At 34.7% G+C, this 17800-nt stretch overlaps 3 protein-coding genes across 5 annotated transcripts in view; all 3 read right to left on the reverse strand.

Annotated features, from left to right (window-relative positions):
• The window catches only part of LOC135073836 (protein roadkill), a 61857-nt gene extending 59664 nt beyond the window's left edge, over positions 1 to 2193 (reverse strand). For all 3 annotated transcript variants that reach the window (XM_063968045.1, XM_063968043.1, XM_063968044.1), the window contains exon 1: positions 2040 to 2193. The gene's annotated coding sequence lies outside the window, so the exon portion shown is untranslated. The remainder of the gene's footprint in view (positions 1 to 2039) is intronic.
• Positions 2194 to 3366: 1173 nt separating this feature from the next.
• On the reverse strand, positions 3367 to 4578 carry LOC135074154 (huntingtin-interacting protein K). Its single transcript, XM_063968461.1, has 3 exons — positions 4253 to 4578; positions 3918 to 4025; positions 3367 to 3548 (listed from the first exon to the last, which is right to left on the reverse strand). The coding sequence occupies exons 1-3, from the start codon at positions 4409 to 4411 to the stop codon at positions 3453 to 3455; spliced, it is 363 nt and encodes a 120-aa protein (XP_063824531.1). The 5' UTR covers positions 4412 to 4578; the 3' UTR covers positions 3367 to 3452.
• Positions 4579 to 5293: 715 nt separating this feature from the next.
• Positions 5294 to 11634, reverse strand: LOC135073838 (uncharacterized). Its single transcript, XM_063968049.1, has 7 exons — positions 11456 to 11634; positions 9835 to 9948; positions 8123 to 8225; positions 7302 to 7424; positions 7069 to 7161; positions 5646 to 5712; positions 5294 to 5436 (listed from the first exon to the last, which is right to left on the reverse strand). The coding sequence occupies exons 1-7, from the start codon at positions 11535 to 11537 to the stop codon at positions 5356 to 5358; spliced, it is 663 nt and encodes a 220-aa protein (XP_063824119.1). The 5' UTR covers positions 11538 to 11634; the 3' UTR covers positions 5294 to 5355.
• Positions 11635 to 17800: the final 6166 nt, after the last annotated feature.

Below are 17800 nucleotides of genomic sequence, written 5' to 3' on the forward strand. Positions count from 1 at the left end.
GGAGTCATATTTCTCTATTTAAGACTTTTTTGAAATGTTGACTTAACACTAAAATTAAGGTATTGCTAAAAAGACTCGATGTTCGACATTTCCAATAAATATCGTAATTAGAAATTAAAGTGATGCTATTTCAAGCCAAAAACAATAGAAAAAGCTACATGCTGAGGAAAAATTAAACTTGAACTTTGTATATTTTTAAAAAAAAGCTGCTTCGTAATTTCACACCAGAATTTGCTCTATTTGTGTTTATTCGTTGTACTCCTTATTTTGTAGTACCTAGAGACTAATAAAACATAGATTTTATCGGTAAAACGCGTTGAATTTTCGTACTCGTAACACCCGAAACAGAACCATTGTAACACCCGAAACAAAGAAAAAATTTATAAAAAAATAGTAAAACGTTTTATGTAACAGTGATTGTATGTTATGTGGTTTGTAAATTTCATACTTTAGAAGTCCTGTAAGTTTTAGGTATGATTCCTTAAGAAAATTCGCTAAATTTCGAGTAAATGCAGCAACAGTCAGAACATAGAGGTAAAATCTCGTAACGCCCGAAACGCACACTTTTCGACTCGTATTTTCGTTATCCTACATTCTAAGCTGTACAAACTTTATTATTTAGATAAAATAACTAAAAACGGACAGATTAAGGCAATAACATTATTAAAATACTATTTCAAAATACATGAAATTGTTAAATATGTGCGTACGAATGTAACACCCGAAACGATGGAATGACCCTGATGTCAATAAATGACTGGTTCAACTATTTAGGCTTAAAATTAAACAAACAGATGGAGTTACTTTTGCATCGATAATAATCATACATATTATTATGTTTGGATTTGCATAAGAAATCAATTACACATTTTAACTACAGAATGGATGCTGATCCCTTTGGAATGTGGATGTTTATCCAAAAATGGAAAGCATCGTATCTTTCATTCAAGAAAATATCTTATAATTTTATAAATTGATAGGCAAATAATAAATACATTTTCATTAACTGTGTAGTGGAACATACATATGTTTAAATAATATTGTTGTTGAGTTGTACTTGTAACGCGCCTGGTCAAAACCACTTTTGACTGGAAAAATCAGTCAAAAGTGATATTGACCAAGGGCATCAGTCAAAACCATTCGACTGATTTTTGCAGTCAAAAGTGGTTTAGACCGATTATAAGTTTTGAAAAAAAAAAAAAAACAAATTGCATGCAATCAAAGTTCAACTAAAATAGAAGAAACAAAATATTCAACACGAAAATATTATTCTCGTAATTTTGTAGGCACATTTGGTTTTAAATTTTAATGCAAAACACCTACCTAAATATACAAGCAATGTTGCACATCTGTGCAGTATTGAGTATAATTTTTAAACATTTTTATAAGTACCCCATTTTCAAAAAAAAGGTGACTTCTGTCCTGTAGTGTTATTATTCAATCAGTTTGAAAATCTCTAAAACTTAAATAATTTTATTGATAGGTAAAGAATTTATATTCAGCTTTCTTTCATGGTCTCGACAATATATTTCTTGAAAAATTCAGTGACAACTAATTCTTACCAAGTTTTCTAGTAATAAGGAGAGACACATTAGGTAATTGCTTTACCCCATTATCTACATTTTTAGTTTTATTCTAATTAAATGTAGTGTAAGGATACTGTTACAGCTGTAAGCTTATGTCACTTGATTCTGAGGATTACAGCATATGTTAATTTAGAGAGTATGCTGAATAGGACACATCAGTAATATATTACGAACAAGGCTGTAATATATTGCTAAGAAGGTAATAGAAGGTAAAAGGATAGCCTTATGGTTCTAGGACAGGCAAAGTTTTTAATTTCATGTTGGATTACAATTGGATACATAGGCTAGAATACAGGAAGACATTATTCTAATTTACATAACAAGTTGATAGTGCCTTGTAAGGTAATTTTAAAACTTGAGAACGAGTAAAAATATTTTTGTAAAATCAAACGTCAAGGGCGAAATCTGTTAAAATGAACGTCAGTGTGTGAGGTCTAGTGCTCATTTACTTACTGAATTCTGGAGTCCCTTTATTTCAGCTGGCTTGCACGCGCGGAAATAATCTTTTCTACTCACAAAATATAAATTAACACGAAAGATTTTTGTAAAAGATGGAAATAAAAACAAAAGGAGCGACAGCAGCACAAGCACACTTCATAGACCATAGACAAAATAGATGTTTCATAGTGTTTTTATGATTTTTCTTCAGTCAGTGACAGGCAGACACCGAGCGTACCAATGGAGAGGTTATAGAGCATACTAATAGTATGATGTAAATCATTGGCGTTGTAATTGTTGTAAAACGAATATTTATGCAATAACAATATTCTCATTGTTTAATCATAGCATTTCGCTTCAGTTGCAAATCAATACTAATCATCAGTAGGTAGAAAGAAAACTTATTAAAATTTAATCTTTCATGGTCATGGTCACTCAATATTATTGATGGTGACTACATAGATCTATTGGCTATCTTTTAAAGTAATAGTTGTTCATTAATTACTCATCATCATCATCATCATTTCAGCCATAGGACGTCCACTGCTGAACATAGGCCTCCCCCAATGCTTTCCATATTGATCGATTGGCAGCGGTCTGCGTCCAGCGCTTCCCTGCTACCTTTACGATGTCGTCGGTCCACCTTGTAGGTGGACGTCCCACGCTGCGTTTTCCGGTACGCGGCCTCCATTCCAGAACCTTTCTGCCCCATCGGCCGTCAGTTCTGCGTACTATGTGCCCTGCCCATTGCCACCTTTAGACATACTCTCTAATCTGTGATTGCCACTTCAGCTTGCTAATACGTCGGGCTATGTCAGCGACTTTGGTTCGTTTACGGACACATTAATTACTGATACGCACTAATTAATAATTCTTTTAAAAAGGTTGATTGTAGGTAGGGTACGGGTTGATTGTATTGAGGAATATGATGGCATGGAATCCTAAGCACGAAACTTAGCATGAAATAAAAACCGCTTAGAAAAATGGAAGTTAAAAAATCTTGCATTGTAAGCATTGTTTGTTATTTATTTATGTATGTAAAATGTTTGCGGTATGATGCCCCATCATGTAGATCCTGCACAAATCATGGCTCCCACACAATTTCAATTATAATGCAGAATCTTTAAAATTATTTTCCTAAAAAATACCTTATTCCAGTTTCCTACTACTACTACCTACCTACTTGCAGTACTTGTAATAGAACAGTAACCTACAGTAACTGGTTTCACTGCCAACCAACTGCAAATCAGACTATTAAATTCTGTTACAAAACTTCTTTTCAAAACTCCAAAGACATAATTATCTACACATAGCTTTAGTTACAGTAAAAAAAAAAACGATATTTGAAGTATAGAAAATCTATTTTAAAACATTATTACATAGTTGCAAAAAAATGCTGGATGATGTATGTACAACAAAATCCAAGCATTAATTTGTGAGAGTTGTTAGGGCCGCTACCAAATCCCCTCGATGTTCTCGTAAAGTTCTTTCTGCTAGTGTTCTGGATATTTCCAATTCTTTTACCTGAAATAGAGAAGTTACATTTAGTTTTCAACATCTCATGAGCATAAATTATTCTAATTGAGGTACCTACATATAATAAATTGTTTCTTGCTATTAGTACAAAAAAAGGATTACATAGGATTTTCATTATTCCTATCTATTCCATAATAGCGGTTTGATGCTGACGCCCGTATATTCTATAGCTTATAATTATTTATAAATCCTAAATAGATCTTTTGCTTTTAATTTTTTAGTTCAGTCACTTCTAACTGGCCAGTTTTGCAGAATATAGACAACAGGGTTGGAGCAACTATAACTCTCAGAGTATTGTTGTGCATGTTTTAAAGACAATTTAAACTATAGATTTTCATAAATTATATTGTTACTTACAATTAATTCTATATCATCTTTCTTTACTGATACTTTTTGAAGTTCCTTTTCTTTTTCGAGTCGTTCAGCGGCTTCTTTGTTTCTTCTATCGCCTATCAGTGAAAGTGCCTGGAAATTATAAAATTTCTTGTTAGTTTTTCTGCTAAATCACAGTGTATTTTATTCATCGCATAATTAGCAACAAAACCTTATAGCTGGTACGGACGACAGCACAGTAGTGTTTTATCTCGTTGCAATACAGGCTATTTTCGAACAAACATGTATAGTCCGATATGCTATCGCTGTACATAACCTATTAGGCTTGCAGTGTTCATCTCAAAGAATTTAATACTTACTCCTGATATATCTTGAGAGGATATTTCTTTCTCCTCAGCATAATCGGTTACTTTCTCCAAATCTGCTACTCCACTATCGTGCTTAGCAGTCTTCTTTTGAGTTTTATCCTTGTCGTGCTGAATATCGTCTGTATCACCATTGATTTCTTCATCTGCCATTTTGTAAATTATAGTGTTTTATAAATTCTAAGCTAACTAAGCAAATGCCTGAAATTGTAAACCAAGATATTTTAATTTAAACTCGTGCAATTCTCATAATTTCATTTTTAGTAAAACAACTCGCACACTTCGCACACAAAAAGAAAACCAAGAAAGTTGACAATTGGTTCACCACTTGTCAAAGTTGTCAAAGTCGTTGTCTGTGGTACGCTCTGTGGTCGATGCTCTATCTAATCGTTGTTTTAGTCTATGCCCACCCCTATTGTATAACGTTATAAAAATAAATTACGTCATTATCGTTAGATGGCGCTACCTACACGGTTCGAAAATGGGAAGCTTTGTTTGGTGGGAGTTTCCAAAGGAGCTTCCCGAGCAGCGCAGAGCAAAACGGAAACGTTCAGGCAAGTACCTCCATGGTTCAGCCGGTTTGAGATTTTTGTTAGATACTACAATACTATATTTTTTCATCATTTTATACTGGATAAACTTTGATTGATTTGATTTGAGCAGTAAAAAAACACTGCACTATTTGCGACTCCACCTGGGAATCGAACCCAGAAAATCTGAATTTATGTTACATAGTTAATTTTTAGAGCACCATGCTCTGAGCTATGTAGATAAAAGCCTGATGATAACTTACTTTTTAAAGAGTCCTAACTTTGGAATAGGTGCCCTAGGTTTGGCACTCAGGTTTGGCATTAAAAAAATTACAAGCATACACACGCGCTACATTTTTACGCTTCAATAAACTTATACTGAGCTTACACGTCGCTACTTACATACTTACTTACCTAATAAAATTAAATTTTCTTAAAACCATTCACAATAACACTGTGAGATCAATATAATTGCTCCAACCCTGTTTATTTTTAAAACAAATACTAACTTATGATCACAGATTTAATCAACATTATTTCTATTATATTACAAACTTAATTATTTCTTTAAATATGCCAAGTAGCGTTTTGATTGGTTTCGTGCTTGATTTCTGAATATGGAGGCGGTGGTATACTGCTGTCGTGTACCTGGAAGTTAAAATGAAATGAAGCATTATCAAAATGGATGTATAGAAGTGAGAAAATAAATGAAAACCATAATAAATGATTTATGTAGGTATGTTTTCACAACTTAGTTGATTTTCTAAAGTACCTAGATAGGGTAAAGATATTGGTACTAAACTCTACCTTATATCAATTAGTTAAAAGTTAATGCTGTCGACGATATAATAACTTACAAAACATTCATTGTGGAAGGCCATCGCATTCTGCGATACCGTCCCGGCGGGTGCTGTTCTGGAATATCTGTAATATACATATTTTTGATATCATCAGATTTGAAACAAACATCAAACTTTCCTAGATGACACAATATTCAACAAATGAGATTTCAACTTTTGTACTTAGTCAGAATGGTTTACTAGATGCTAAAAAACTTACTTGCATTTTCAGACAAGGAAAGAAGACATTTATGTTTATCATTCATAAGAAATATTGCACATTAAGTAAAAGGAAGGTGATAACATTAGGTATGTATTTACCCTCATCCCTGTATGTAGAGTATTATCCTACAGTCTACATTATTTAGATAAATCAGAATAAATCTACTATGATCTCGGTGTTCGCTACCTACTAAGATACAATTTAACTAGAATTGCTTATTGTTTGTATTGTATCTAATGTAGGTAGGTACTTAGAGACAAGATGAATTATCTCTGAGAAGTGTCTCCCTGAGCCGGTATGATATTTGTCTATGGATCGCCGTGCGAGCAAATACAGACCCTGCGTAGTCTCAAGGGGACACTTCGTCTAGGCTGACATAGAGATAGGATGGCCAGGTAGCTCTTATCAGGGAAACTATTATACTTAGTACCTACTGTAATTAAATAGGATGGGCATGTGAATACCATAGTAGGCGGTTAGGTACTATACGAAGCAAGGATGTAATCTGTTTTAGAAATAGTATCTACTAAGTCTAACCTTTGCCAGTGGTTCTTCTAAAAAAGGATTACTTAGTTCCGAATCATCATCATCATTTCAGCCACAGGACGTCCACTTAGACCTCCCACAATGATTTCCATAATAGCGGTTTGATGCTGACGCCCGTATTCACAAACGATTCTTGCTTAAGTGAAGCAGCAAATAGAACCCACAGCGTTAAATAGACCTCTGTGAATGGTCCGTGTGTCACCTTGTGCGTCCACGTGCACTGTGAGACCTCATAGTAATGTTTGTATTCACAAACTGGCGTTAGTTCCGTATGAAGAGCCTTATATGCACGTGTAATAGAGCAGCGGTTCCCGATAGGTGGTCCGTGGAACCCTGGGGTTCCGTGGAAAGGCCGCAAGGGTTCCGTAAAAAATATTATCCCACGTTTCGTGACCGACGTTGTTCGCGCGCACCGACTTATTTACGCACACGGGAGGGGCAGGGCGTGCGGGCGGAGTAGTACGGGGGTTCCGCTAGTAAAAGCATAATCAATTAGGGTTCCTTGGCAAAAAAAAATTGGGAATCCCTGTAATAGAGGTAGATACGTGTACATACAACTTTCAGATACGGTTGTATCCTTATCTAAATTGAACAAATCAGGAGTCGAACATTGGACCCACAACTGTTGGAAGATGAATTAATTACTAATTAAAATCCACTAATAAAATTTACCTCGGTGGTGCATCTCGAAGCCTCTCTTCTATGTACATTTGCAGACTTCCTATTGATAATCGCCCATCAAAATGAGATCCGCTGCCCAAAGGCCTGTAAAAAAGAGGTTTTGTAATGAACTAGGTAAAACTAATTTATTTTGTTCTTACCAGTTAAGTAATCCCAAATTAATATTGATAAAATAAACGTAATTTAATGTGGAGATGCCTGTGTAAAAAGCATTATTAATTTACCTTAAATTCGTCGTTGCGCATAATTTAAATAATAACACAAGCGTTGCAACTATCCCAAGTATGAGCGCCGTGCCCATCACCACCTGGGACGTAGACACTAAAAGAATTTGATCCACTGGATCCCTGAAAATAATTGAAATTCAAATAATAACTCGATTAATAGTTGTACTCGTATTATTCTTCGTCGGCCGTTTGGTGTAGTGGTTCGAAACGGACTGCTTATTCCGGAGGTCGCGGTTTCGATTCCCGCACAGTACAAATATTTGTGTGCATGAACATATTTGTTTGTATTGGACTGGGTGTTTTCTATGTTTAATAAGTATGTATTTACCAAAAAAAAGTATTTAAGTATGTTTATATCCGTTGTCTAGTACCCATAGTACACGCTTTATTTAGTTTGGGACTAGAAGCGCAGTGTAAACTGTCCAAGGATATTTATTTATTATTCTTTGTGATCAAAGACCTTTAATTAAAGTAAAATAATGCGTTATTCAGTAAAAACAGATTAATGGAAAATTAAAAATTTACTGTAACATTTCAAATAACGTAAATAGATTTTTCGTTTCAAAAAGATCTGAAACGTTTTCTGTCTAAGCTGGATGAACTTGGAATTAAAAGTTTTCATCTCAGAGCTTACGAATACTTAAAGGACAATGGCAGATCCATACTTGAATGTAGTTAATGTTAAATAAATGTAGCGTGTAGACATTAGGGATTATTCCTATCTGTAATAATAAGAGTTTATTAGAAAATAGAATAATTACAGATACATTAGATTGATTTGGTGGGTTAATAAAACTACCTATGTACAAATGACTAACCGACAAGTCCATTTCCCTGAAGAGTCGTAGCATGGCTGGCATTTCCCGTGCCAGCACTGCAAGGTCTTCGAGCAACAATTGTCGAAACATTTTTCACCTTCTCCTGTAAAGGTAGATAATAGCATAACTATAGGTACATGGTAGCACTAACTATGTACGTTCATGCGGTAGTGGAGGGGTGCGGGAGGGGGTGCAGTTTGTAAAGTGCAATGTTAGTGAGTTTTCAGATGTGCTTCAGACATTTACCATCGGCAACAGTGTTAACTATCCATTACGGGACTATTCCCACCTCTCGTTCCCACCACTGCAACTCCTGTGTAGCCAGGATCTACAGCTTGACCGCCACAAAAACCCAACCAATGAAGGTCAAGTTTGTCCCGGGGGAAAGTTAAACTGTCATTGGACCCGCAACGAAATTAATCAGAAGAACATAGGAGGAGTTCGAAACTCTCCATTGCCTGTCATGTCGTTTCGTTCTATCGCAAAGAATCACCATTTGATGAGAGCGAGAGCAAAAACGGAAATGGATAGTTAACAGTGTGGCCGTGTGTACAGTACCCTACATATTTATATCGGAACAGCTTTACAATTCATTTTTTATTTTATTTTTATAAGTAGGATTTCAAAAAGCACTTTTATTACACAGATGCCAAGGGTCCTATTCCAACACCGCTGGAACCTAACTCCGTTAAGTAGGTACTATGCCTACTAGTTTATTTTCAGACCAGTGCTTCGTTAACGTTATGAACTTTTGAATGTTTAAATAAGGTTTTGTATTCTAGGACGGCACTTAAAACTCGATTAAACTCTAGCATAACATCGAATTCAGTGATTGGTTGAATTTCAATAAGTGTTTAGACCAGATTCTATTTATCCTTGAGTTTCAATAGAGTTTTAAACGTTTTGTCAGAATACGGGCCCTTAAACTTGATTAGATTTATAAATTAGTTTTTAATTATATTTCGTTTTTGAGGAACCTAGTTTTCAACAAGGAAATCACATCACTTTCATAGCCTTACTTACTTCTAAAGATTTTTATTTATTTTTCTTCTAATGTCCACGAAACTATACCTAACTTACTCAAGTAAACTTATCTCCCATTCATAATGTTTACATAGGTACTCTTCGAAAATACTAGTGTGTAACATTGACATTATCTCGAAGGCATATGTAAGATTTTATGGATTACAGCGACATGTTAAGATGTCGCGACATCTTATCATCATCAAGATGAATTGATCGTTGATAACCTTTTGTACCTATTTTCCTCAATGTTTCATGTAAATTGAAAACATGCAGGAACAAGGAAAATCTGTGTGTAAGTTGAAACTTATTATATTCTGAAAATTAAGTTCTACCTGAAAGTAGTAACAACCTTAACTTTACTGAATTGACTAAATGTAAATAAATACACTATTTAACTAATTTACTAAGGGTGGATTCGACCAAACAAGAGTAAATATTAATCTCAGAATAAATCGTCAGTTTCGTCATATTTCCCATACTGAAACTGCCAATGTGCCAGTTATACCAGGAGTTATTCTCGGATAAAAATTTGGTCAAGTCGGGCCCATGTTATGAAGACGTCTTATTTTTAAATTAATTCTATCTACAGCATTGATGTCCCCGTTTCCCTTCCCATTGACGGTTTGCAATCACTATTTTAGTCCATGCAAATAAAGGAATTTTGACTTTGACTTTGACCTTCTCACCTGGACACCTGACGCACGCGCCTTGGAAGTAATTGAGGTAGTATCCATCAGAACAGTAGCAAGCGCCGTGAATGCACTCGTACTCTATTCCTATACATTTAGGACCACATGACTCTGAAAACAAAGAAATCACATTTTTCTCTAAGTTATTTTCTATCTTTTGCCCGCTATTTACAACTGTGCTATTTATAAAACGTCTAGTATTAGACTTAATAAACCTAATGGCTCAATAAGTAGAATCGACGACGGCTTAACGTGCTCTGAGAAATACTTACTTACTTACGGAAAGTTACGGAATCATAATTACTTACCGGACAATCGAAACGGTTTATAGAATCGATATTATCGGAATAAATTTTATTACACTACGTTTGGTTTTACACTTTGTGACTCATCTGAGAATTGAACCCAATCTCGAAACTTCACAGGAACACTTGATTCTGTAGGCATTTTCACATTATTTTCTTAGTTATCTAAATCTACCAAAAACCAAGTAACTAATTAAAGTTCATCGTATTCCACTCGCTTCGCCATGTCTTCCCACTTCCCACTTCCTACAGAGAGCAAGGAACTTTTATGTAGAGCCGTTGACTTTGGGTTCGGAGTCTGAATTATGTATAAAACGTTCGACCTCATGATACGACTTGATTGAGATGTTTTTATAAATTAATAGGTAAGTATATTCATACAATTATTATAATATTATTTGAATGCACCTAAGTATGTAGATACAAAATTCGTTTCCTACTATCTAGCTTCTCATTTGATAACAAGTTCATAACTCATACTTACTTTGAATGTTAATAAGTACCTACTAAGTGAAACGTCGATCATACCATATAAGTTAAGCCACAGTAAAATACTGATTTCAGTCATTATAACTAAATGCCTTTGTTATGAATAATGCTAGGTATATCTAATCCACGCCATAAACGGTAGCTAAATAAGATATGATAAAAGTCGACTCAAACAGATATTTAACTGCCCTTGGTATCCTCAGGTATATATTTATTTATTGGGCTATCAACATGAGATTATAGTATTAAACAAAAGAAAAATAAGCCAATTTAATGGTCTCGTTATTTTACTTTGCTATCAAATATTTAATTAAAGGTTTATTCAAAAGACTTCCTAAATAGGAATTAATTAAAAAATAATCAATCATCAGACATTCTTTGAAATGACTGAAGTAGGTACCTACTACCTACTACACATTTTCCGGTAGCACATTCATTGTAGTCGTAGCGTGCTCTATTATAACTGGTAGGCAATTAGTTCTAGTTTCATTGTTAATTATTCATAGAGAGAACGCTTTGATAAATAATGTTGTTAATATTTTCTAGAAACCATATTTGAAAAGATATTTAATATTAGGTAGCGCAGGTTTTTGCAGTATATTTGTTATAAATTATTGAAAAATAGGTACCTTAATATTAATAGAATAATGCTTACATTCGCGCGAATAGTGTAGATACGTCGAGTACACTACCAAAATTATTAACGTTTTAAACGTTATTCTACTGTATTTTAATTTTTCTCCATGATTTTATTATCAACCAACTATTAAGTATATATTTTTAAATCTTCTTCAAGTAATGTAATAATTTATCAATGAATTCACCTTCCGACTCATCACTGACGTCGTCTGCTAACACCACCACCGACACTGATAACACCTTGAACAACATTAACCAATGGCACATTTTCTCTGAGATCTTTTGACACAAGCATCACTATTTAATGAACATTTTAGAACTAAACAAACAATGTTTTTGCTACATAATTGTAATTATTAACATTGCTTGACTGCGTAGCGCTTGCAGTAGTGAAAATAATGTATAGTGATACGTTATCAGCGATATCAGCTGTGATATGCCTTATCGCTTCACGTCAGAACATAGTGTCATAACTCAAGCTTTGTATAATATACTTCACTTAGGCTGGGTTGCACCATCTTACTTTAACTTTGACAAACGTCAAAAATCTGTCAAACTCCATACAAAATACAGCGGTTATCGTTATAGTTACGGTCAAAGTAAGATGGTGCAACCCAGCCTTAGCTATCTTCAGTTAGCTATCACTAGACCATTTGACTAAGTATCTTTTGTCTAAAAATAGTTACAAGAACAAAAATTTAAATAATAATTGGTTTTATATTGGCAATTAAAACAATGCAAATAGTATCATAGTTAACGCAGCACTATAAATAGGTATTTATTAAGACAGTGCAGTAACGTAATTACTAATCATTTTGTAAATAATCTATAATTTAGTAAAAACTAAACGGTCATTCTCACGATTAGGCGTTCTCAGCCTAATTACCATATAATTTTTGAAATTTGGCTTAATTGACTTAAACGCATTTAAAAATGAAACACATGAAAAGTACGAATTTAACAATCGTTAAGGCGTCAAATTATTCCAAGCGGTTTTCGCGTAAATGAGACCCAAAAAAGACAATGCCGGAAATTGGCGTCTTTTTTTTTTCGCGCGGCCATCGACCAAACCTTGTTTTTTGATTACAAAATAGTATAATAAACTAAACTTACTATGACATGTATACCTCTAAACTCAGTCTGAACTGAGTTACGAGCATTAGAAGTTTGATGATTTTCATACTAGATTTGCTTTTTGCGCGCAAGTTTTGTAAGAAATTGCAACAAAATAGTGACATTGTATGTGTAAACAAACAATATCATCCATTAAAGGCTCCAGACATCAGTGTGCAGCAGAATCAGCGCAATAAAAAAATAGCGCAATATTTTGTTGCAATTTCTTACAAAACTTGCGCGCAAAAAGCAAATCTAGTATGAAAATCATCAAACTTCTAATGCTCGTAACTCAGTTCAGACTGAGTTTAGAGGTATACATGCCATAGTAAGTTTGGTTTATTACACTATTTTGTAATCAAAAAACAAAGTTTGGTCGATGGCCGCGCGAAAAAAAAAAGACGCCACCTTCCATACAAAATCTGGCATTGCCATTTTATGGTCACGGTAATTAGATAAGGCTAATACTTAATCTAACGGTAATTAGAAAAAATATGTAAAATAGCAAGAAAACAATATCTTGCATTGATAAATTTGTATATAAAAATATAGCGTCATAAAAAACGCTGTAGGTACACTTAATAACCCTTTGAAAAAAGGAAAACACTAATTTCTATTATTTATTGTATCAAGATATTTTCAGTATACTGCAATAATCGAGGCTATAACAGGAACACTTAGTTTCGGCCAGAAGGGGCTACGTGTCACATTTCATCAGAATCTTAATCATCATTTATTTGATTTCAATGTGGTACAAACGATTTAACGTACAGATAATGGATCAGGAGATCTCACAAATTTGATTTTTCGGATATGCATATAAAATATCGAAAAATTAATTAATGATTTAAGTGATTTTTCCTCTTTTTAATCTATCTGCGATCCATCACCCATTATCAGATTAAATTGAATTTGTAATAATGACAGTTCCAGCTCAGCATATCCCATGATTTAATTTGTCACCTCGATTCTTTTACAATAAGTTTTCAGAATGATGCTATTCGCTTTCTCCTGAGCCTAAATGCAGAATTCTTAGAATTTAGAAGGGATGCAGCAAATAGATTGCATGAAGGTCTAGTCTTTGGTTGTAAGCTTTACAGGATTTTCCACACCCTCTTTGACGTTTGGTATCACTTCAGTGGACTTTGTAAACCAAGGTGCACAGCTCAAGATTTTTAAAACTTTATTTTGAAAACGTTAAAGTATTTCTACATTTGCGAGGCTAAGTCGATGCCATGTCTACATGGGTTTTAGGATCCATTTGTATATAGTTTGTTCTCCAAGCTTCTTCTGTCCAGTACCCATTGCATATCACGAAGTTTTTTCTATGCATAACAAAGCAGATAGGATGCAGTTTAGGATGGTACAAAGTGCCTATACACTCTTGCCTTGTAAAGTCCCATTGTCTGTTGATTTGTTCTCTTTTGTTCTTAATGTGATCACGCCAGGTAAGTGTTACTGTTGGAAAATCTCATCTTCTTAGGGCAAAGGTATTATAGATAGATGTTAATGGTATTATATTAGAATTAATTAATGATTTAAGATGTTAATATCAATTATACCAATAGTAAAAATAAATATCTGGTACGAGACATGTTTCATGCAGGGGTGACATCTCCTGGCCATCAGGAAGCCCCGATTTCACTCCAGGCAACTTCTTTTTGTGGGGTCACCTTAGGGGTTAAAATATACTCTTAAATCCAACAACCATGCAGCAACTAAAGCTGAACATTCGTCATGAAATCGAATCTATTTCGAGGTTACTCTAACGAAAGTTTTTTAAAATTTTGATTGTCAGATTGGAAGAAAAGTCCGTACAGTTGTTATGCGAAAGTCTAGGTATATTTCATATTTTATCATCATACTTATTCAATCGTGAGTGCAATTTGTAGGTAACAATTTCATACAACGGTGATTATAAATATACGGTAATAAGTACATGGAAATTATAAAACGATAGTTTTTCTTCAAAATTTCCAAAATCTTCAGCGTATGCAAATACTCTCTTACTACAACGTATGAAGCCCAAAGTACTGAATCTATTTAAATTCACAACGTGGATCTACCTTCAAAAATCGAGTATAAAAGTAAGGACATGGTAAATAGAAAAATTGAAAACCAAAGATATGGTAATTATACTCTTACGCAATTCATCGACGGTACGCCAACGCAATAGACGTCTACTTGCTAACAGGTCTTAGAACTAACTAAGGGCTCGCGCCGCGCTCGTAAATGATGTATCAAATATTATTATTTAGGCTTGTGTGCCCAAAAACAGAAAACGTCACGGGAATTAGGACTTTCGCTCGGACAAGCAGTTTTTTAATTCTAATTATTTACAGAATGGTTCTATTGAATAGATATTTTGCTATGCGTAAGACAATCTTTTGTACTCTTTAAAATGTTGAATGGAGTAAACCAAATCTGTACGACATAAAAATTACAGCCAAGTTTTAACATTAAGTCGGTGTGCGGACGCGTAACGGTAATTAGAGAACAGAGGTTCATGAAATTAATTAAGTCACAAATACTTAAAATAGAGGCCTATGATTTAATGCACAACTGGATGGGGTTGTTAAGTAACATATAAAAATACTTGCATGTCTCTAATTTGTCATTTTTAACGATTTAACAGCCCGGACACGCAAAAACTAGCTCATCTGAGAATGGCCGTAAAACGTTTCTCCAGGTTTAGACCTCTTTAAACCAATCACATTTACCGAGATTCCTTTCGCAACAGAGTGCAAGTCCTACTCTTGAAAAATAATTCCGTATTTTCAGCTTTCCTTTCTCTCTCGCTCATCTAGTTGTGTGAAAGGAATGGATATAAATGTAAAAAGCATTTTGCGGGATAGAACCTTGGGCCCGATTCAATTTGTCAACTTCTCTAAAGGTATTGTGTGATTGTGTCTGGGGATGGACATTTGGAGATTGCTGATCACGCCTCCAAATAAAACCTACTTTCCACTGCAAGTAAAGTGTAGGTATTTGCAATTTGATTTGAAAATACACTTTCGCGTGTCTAGGTACTACAGCCACTCTCTGTTACGACTCTACCACTGCTTTAACCACAATATTATATGTCAGTAAGCAATTAGATATACCTAGTCACAAATCATTTTATGCTCCAAAGCTATTATTATTCAGGACCAGGATAAACCTGGATTTTAGATTTCAGGTTCATAAAAATTTACAGATATCGTCGCCCTCTTCTTCAAAACTTGAAAATGATATATTTTACAAATATGACGTATATAAATATGTATGAGTAAGTAAGTAGTTATGTCAATTTTTTATACGTGTTATCTATCTCTACGTGCAGCTTTATGTCTGGTTTCTACAAAGTTACAATCTGCTTCATGTCTAAAACATATTATTATAATGCGAAATAAAATGCTAATCTTTACATACATTCTTTAACATCAATCATCTTTACAATATCCAACGTTAATTCACTTACCGTATAAATCCAGACATCAAGCTAAATCTAGCATATTTTCCAACGAAATAATTTCGTTATTCTTTTAATTTACATGGCTACGAAGGCATTCCTGACTGAAAGTTTAATTAAAAACTTGTTGTATGTCAGATCCAGTGCTCTGATAAAGGTTGTAGATCTGCACCCGTATTTTTAACTGCGAGCGCGACGGAAGGGGAAAAATTTACTTAATTAAAATGTCAATAAAGTTCAAATAGGAAAATTTAAATGAAAATAGGTAGCCTACCTACAATCCCAACACCACCATGCACTGCAATGACGTTTCTCAGATTTACCCCGAGAAAATTATATTTTATTCAATCTTATAGAAATTAATTTACATGTTCGAGTTGTGTTACAGGATTTTTTACCCTACTGCACCAGATCGAGGTTTATGTTTTAAAAGACACTTATTTTATCTGACACGTTTGGAGACTGATAGGTAAATCCAATTAACTAGTAATTTGTGGTAAACTCTTTTTACTCTTTCAATAAGCAATATGTATGTGTTGTTCAGTTGTTTGTTTTCCTAAAGAATTAAAAAAAAGAATGTATAACTTTAACTTGAGTAGTGTCCTTGATACTATCTTATTTTGTGGTAGAGTTATGAAAATGGAAAATTACCTACACTTATGTTCTTAAGTAGAAAACAACTTTACTCGTGTTTACTTATGTTTCTTGTTTCTTCCGTTTTATTAAATGAAATGTAAGTTTGCATTGTATTTGTGTTGAGTTACGCACTTAGGCACTTATCTACATCACATTGACGATAAATCCAGGGGATTAACATATTTTTTTAGTTACAATTTTCAGCATAACTAATTCAGTAATACCTACAAAAACAAGAAATCAGTTTTATCTTATCGTATTGCTAATTGTCTTTAGCTATCCCTAAAATTTTTCGCAGCTGTAAGATTTTTAGCGTTGCTTAGTCAACAAGGAAGGCGTATTTTGTTACAGGTTCTAGCTAATCCACAGCGTCAAAGTGGTGGCAGAATACCTAAGTATTAAAAAAAGTGAATTTGGCTGTACAAGAGATAGGTAAGAGGTTAAGGTATGACTTCAAAACAAAATTCGTGGAAAATAGCCCCGAAGAAGTTGTTATTACAGGTACTCACTCACCTAATTACTTTCTTCTTAACTTCGGAACTTTACATTGCACGTGGTCGGTGAAATGTAATATTTAGTTAATCGTAACTAAATATTATATGTACCTTTTTGGATCTCATAGACTCTTAAGTAGCTTAACATGAGTACGTAATTGAGGCTGAGTTTCGGTTTCGTCCCACACGTCGTACTACATGTAATTGATGTGTATTCAGTAGCGGCGTAAGGGGGGGGCGGTGGGGGCGGTCCGCCCCGGGTGCCAAGCATCAGGGGGTGACACAAGTGGCGCAGATTAGTACTCACTGGCATATCTGCATGGCAAATCTGCGGTCTATGTCATGATACGGGGGTGTGGGGGGTGTGATTGTCTTTCAATCTTCGAATCGACCAAAATCCTGGGGGGTACCAGGGGGTGCCATAGGACTTGTGACGGGGGGGGGGGGGGGGGGGGATCGCCCCGGGTACCAACCCATGCTACGCCGCCACTGTGTGTATTTCACGGAAATTTGGCAAAGATACAGTAATTAAGTCCTAATAAAGGCATCTGGCGATCTCAATTCAATCCCGATTGCCTTTCAGCCAGAATGTTCGGGGCCATTTGTCGGGATTACGTTGACATTCCCATTTGCGGGATCCGCACAGTTTTCTCCTGTTATGATTGTTTTCTGAATACCACGTAATCAGATCTGGGTTAATTACGTTCGCGAACACGCACAGAATAGGCGGAATATTTTTTAGGCTGGCGACAGATTTGATAATTCCTTTGTAACATTCGCGACGTGCGTACTTTAATTTGATTGTGCTCCAGTCAGATGCCAGCTTCGTTACACTT

The sequence above is a fragment of the Ostrinia nubilalis genome, chromosome 8, assembly GCF_963855985.1.
Source record: "Ostrinia nubilalis chromosome 8, ilOstNubi1.1, whole genome shotgun sequence".
NCBI lineage: Eukaryota > Metazoa > Arthropoda > Insecta > Lepidoptera > Crambidae > Ostrinia > Ostrinia nubilalis.